The following is a 4,872-nucleotide window of genomic DNA, read 5'->3' as shown; positions in this document are numbered from 1 at the left end:
GATAGATGAACAGGTAGCTAGAACAAAGAAGGAGAGAGTAGAGAAGGAGAAGAAGCAGCGCCAACACAAGCTAATCCTGGCTCAGGAGAAAGCTGCCCTTCCAGAAGCCGAAAGGGAGAAGGAGGAGAAGCACTACTAGCACGAGCTAAACTTGGCTCGAGAGAAAGCTGCCCTTGCTGAAGCCGAAAAATAGAAGGGGGAGCAATGACGCCAACATGAAGAGAAGCAACACTAGCATGAGGTAAACCTAGCTAGGGAGAAAGTCACTCTTGCCAAAGTGGAGAGGCAAGCAAGGGAAGAACAGCACACCCATCAGTTAGCATTTGAGCAAGCTTGCCATATGAATGCCATGGCACTCACTCAACGTAGGACAGAGAATCCTACTCACACTAACACCCCCCCAACACCATCAACACTGTCGAGTATGAGCAGACTTTTCCAGAAATGGTCAGACACTGAACTTAATGCATGACTAGATCACATAGAGAAGGTTTTTGAGAATTTCACCCCAAGTGCAACAGAGACAGCTTTAATATTAAACAAGGTGGAAAAGGTTTAGTTGCGCTGCATGTTTTGACAGCCACAGAATAAGATCTTACCGTAGTCTGGAGGCCTGTCAATAAAGCATACTAGATAACACCGGACTGTTGGAGACAATGTTGGTGCAGCTTACCCAAGGAAATATGTCAATCCTGGACGGATTGGAATTACCACAAAGGTAGACACTACAAACGTTGGCTAGAATCTCACAATGTCACAACGCTCGATGAGCTTTCTGACCAAGTGCAATTGGAGGATTTCTTCCACTACCCTGCAAGCACACTCGCCACATATATATAAGAGAAATGCCTAACAACCATTGCTGAATGCTGTTGGATAGCTGATGAATCAGAAACTCATCATCATCAGCACAGTACAATGGACATGAAACTTGGACCTACTTACACTACTTCCTCACAAGCCCAACCTGAGAATGGGTTCTCATCGAAAACTTGTGTGCACTTATTGTAAAAAGAAAATGCACTTAGAATCCCAGTGCCACTTTAAAAAAGGAACCACTGCAAAGCAAGCTCTGATCAACAAAGGTAAGCTCCACAGCCTGCAGCAGCTCCTAACAAAGATTTTAGTAAGCTCTTTGCATGGCATGTAAGGTCTATGGGCACTCCTCCCTCTGGAAGCGTTGCCCTAAAAATAGTTACTCCTTTCATTGCTTTGGCAGACAAAAATTCATCCCTTAGCCCTCCAATCGAAGGTCCAATATTTGTACCACCCTCTCGTGGTCACTGCCATGCACATCAGGTACAAGCATTCAAAGATACTGGCGCACAAATCTCCCTTATACTGGAAGACAAAGTCCCTTATGGGGCTAAAATTGAGAAACACAATCTTACCATGATAGATAGTATCACCAATGTAAAATTGATTCTTTCAGCAGTTCGTTTGAGGGTCACTAGACCTCACAGAATTTGCATCTGTACTCTCGCAGTTGCAAAACATATTCTTGGAGGATATGATCTCCTTCTGGGACAGGATTCCCTATCTCCATTGTATCCAAGATAATGGAGAGGTCCTGTCCTCTCACAATCGCAAGCAGGCATAGTTAATCTACATCAGCCTGCCTTAAAAACACTGCCAGTGCCACATGAGTGCCATGAGCAGTGCCAAGCTGTACCCATCTCAAAAATGGAGCTCTTACCAGACCTAATTCCCACGGTTTGGCCTGCCTTAGTGCCAGTGCTAGAGCACACGCCATTTCTCCCTCTAGGAGAGACAAAATTTGACTCAAATTCCCTGTCAGTGCCACTTGAGTGCCCAGAGCAGTACCATGTTCTGTCCATCCCAGATGTCAAGCCAACTTCAGTTGTAAAGCCTACACCCAGCCCTGCCAAAGTGACAGTGCTAGAGCCACATCCAGCTTTAATCCCTGTGCCTGGCCCTACCTTGGTGACAGTGGCAGAGAAGCACGTAGATCTCCCTTCAGGAGATACCAGTCCAGCCCCCGTCTCTTCGCCTGGCCTGGCCCTGCTACCGCTGCCGGAAAGAGAGCCTGCCTGAAATTTACTAGGGTCTATTCCAGATTCTTGTGACCTCAGCGGAAGCTTGCCCCCCAATGCAACCTCACAACCAGTGTCTGAGTTGGTTACCATAAACTACGAGCCACACACGCCCATGAAAACTTCTTCCCATGTGTCCCAGTCCTTGGAAAATAATGTCCAGATGATGGAAAATTCAGCCATCTCCCAGCTCGCTGCAGAAATCAAAGAACTGCTCTGACAGATAGTACAAATTATTGGCAAAGTCAATGCTTCAGCTGTCGCAGCAGCAGGAGTAAATTGCACCCCAGTACCTTCCTCGGATTCAGCTTCACCGATTCCTGCAAACTTAAATCCGCAGTCTATAAGAGGGCTGAGGAAGAAGAACAAATGGTGTAGAAGTTCCAGGTAGCCAAGAGCCTTGAGATCTCAGGACACTCGTACATACTGTATATGGCACAGTGCCACCTTCACTTGAGTAATTTGGCACCCATACCAGAGTTGGATGCCAAATCACTCCTTTATTCTCTTTCTAAGTAACTTGTAAAGTTTTCTCTTCGTGTAATTCAGTAATTTTGTAATTTTGTAATGTTTTCCTAATTTTTTTATTTAATCTTTGTTAATCTCACTTCATGTCTTATAATGGCAAACTTTTACTCACTTCATACTCTGCCCAATGCAAAGTGATATAAACCAGATACTCTGGCCTTATAAGCCACAACCTTTCCCTTTCATGCAATTGCTTGCATGATTAATCTACAACCCTTGCACTAGGGAAAAAAATTGTTTGTATTTAAACTTACCTAAGTTTATATTGAACTAATTACCTTTTAACCTGAACTTACGACATGCATATACGTGCAGAATAGCCATACCATGAGAGCCAGATTTACTGGCAGGATTGTTAAAATTACAGTAGCCGAAAACTGTAATAATAATATAAGCAGCTTCCAAGGCAATATATCTGTACATCAGAATAAGAAAGTTTGTACTTCATAAAACAAAAAAAGCTAAGGATGAAATTTAAAATGTCTAGTTAGGATGTTTGAATATACTTGCATATATAATGTTTGTATTATACAACTTAAATTTTAGAATTAACTGCATTTTCATTAAAATTGATTTGTAGTAAAGAAACTCACTAAGGTAAAATGATGCTAATGAATTAACATAAACTTATACTGTAAGCAGAACTATAATAATCTTAAATTCAAATATCATTTTTGAGGATTAAAAGGCTGAGAGAGAGAGAGAGAGAGAGAGAAAATCTAGAACATAGAGCTAAACTAACATTCACACCTGAAAAAGGTGTAAAATGTCTAGCAATGAGGGGGAGTTGTAACATACAGCACGTAAAGCTCCACTTATTTAATATTAACATAAAGAATAAAGCCTGTAGAGTACAGGTGGCGAGTCAACTTTATGACCACCCAAAACCAAGGACATTAGCAGTAGCTAAATCCTTGGTGCCCTCATGAAAAAAAGTCCGCCCATTCTCTCTAAGCCTATTATCCTGCCTTTTCAGCCTTTAATTTCCCCTGGGTACTGTTGTTCATCACCTTCCAGCACCGCTCCTGTGGATAATGCCAAAACATGGGAACCAGTGAGTTAATGGGCAAAAGGCCCACATGCGGAACACAGACTGGGAGGCGGGAGCAGAGGCTATATAAGCTCCTGACCAGGGTTCATAAGAAGAGTTCATTACCAGCCAGAATCAGAATAGAGTCCTTTGCCAGATCGGTCTTGGACCCCCCCTCCCCCTTCTGACCCAGTCAAACTTTGTTGTGCTAACATAGTCCCACCAAAGTCCCTTGCCTTATTGCACAAAGTCTGGCCTACACATCAAGACAACGCATCCTACAGGAAAAGGTACAGTCTGGATTTGGAGTTGGTTACAATGCCCATTCTTCAGCTATAATTTCATTCTTCCTAATATTTTTGCCCCTGGAGTTCTGAGAAAATAAGCGAAGTATCAATGTTTCCATGTCAAGTAACATAAGCATCTCATAGCATTTGCTATTTTGTGTTGTTCCCTCTCAGCCTTCACGACTCCCTGCATGAACGTGAAAGTGTTTTCTTTGCAACAAAGCGACAGTAAATTTGTCTGGCAGAACAGGCATTTTGATGCCGTGTGCCAACCTGTTCGTCCACGGTGCCGATTCCTGAATTTCTGACGTGGAAGAAAACTTCAAGAGTAATCTCTGAAGACTTACGTGCCTACGTGGCAGAGTTCATGTATATTTACTTATCTTTAGAGGTCTCACCATAGTGTGATTTATTCAGATTAAGATTAATTCTAGATTTAAGAAATTTCACCATAGATAATAAGGTCTTTTGATTTAGTGACTAAAGTGATAGCAGTGTAAAGGAACTAGTTAGAAGTGCCATTTGCAATATCCTTCTAATCTTTGTAATAAAAGACTAATTAGTGAAGTGTTGTATTTCTTTTCAAAACCAATCAATTTACCATTACCTTCCTTCTTTTTATGAGTTTAGCCAAGTAGTCAGATCAGTTTAGATTGTGTTTAGGGTTAGACAGACCACACACACACACACACACACACACACACACACATATATATATATATATATATATATATATATATATATATATATATATATATATATATATATATATATATATATATATATATATATATAGTATAATATATATATATACGATATATGATATATATATATTTCAAATTTTTAGCTATATACCTAAACAGGAACAAAATGATTGCACTCTTGTATATATAATGGTAGATATATATATATATATATCTAATATATATATATAGTAAATGTGTAATAACGACTATGACCTCTTAATATCTAA

General features: G+C 40.6%; 1 protein-coding gene across 1 annotated transcript; it reads left to right on the top strand.

Moving 5' to 3' along the window:
* The first annotated feature begins 1,683 nt into the window (after positions 1–1,683).
* Positions 1,684–2,055, top strand: LOC136834162 (uncharacterized). The gene has a single exon (XM_067096427.1). It carries the CDS (start codon positions 1,684–1,686, stop codon positions 2,053–2,055), a length of 372 nt encoding a protein of 123 aa, XP_066952528.1.
* The last annotated feature ends 2,817 nt before the right edge of the window (positions 2,056–4,872 follow it).

This window comes from Macrobrachium rosenbergii, chromosome 53 (assembly GCF_040412425.1).
Source record: "Macrobrachium rosenbergii isolate ZJJX-2024 chromosome 53, ASM4041242v1, whole genome shotgun sequence".
Classification (NCBI taxonomy): domain Eukaryota; kingdom Metazoa; phylum Arthropoda; class Malacostraca; order Decapoda; family Palaemonidae; genus Macrobrachium; species Macrobrachium rosenbergii.
This window is presented reverse-complemented; position numbering and strand designations above follow the sequence as displayed.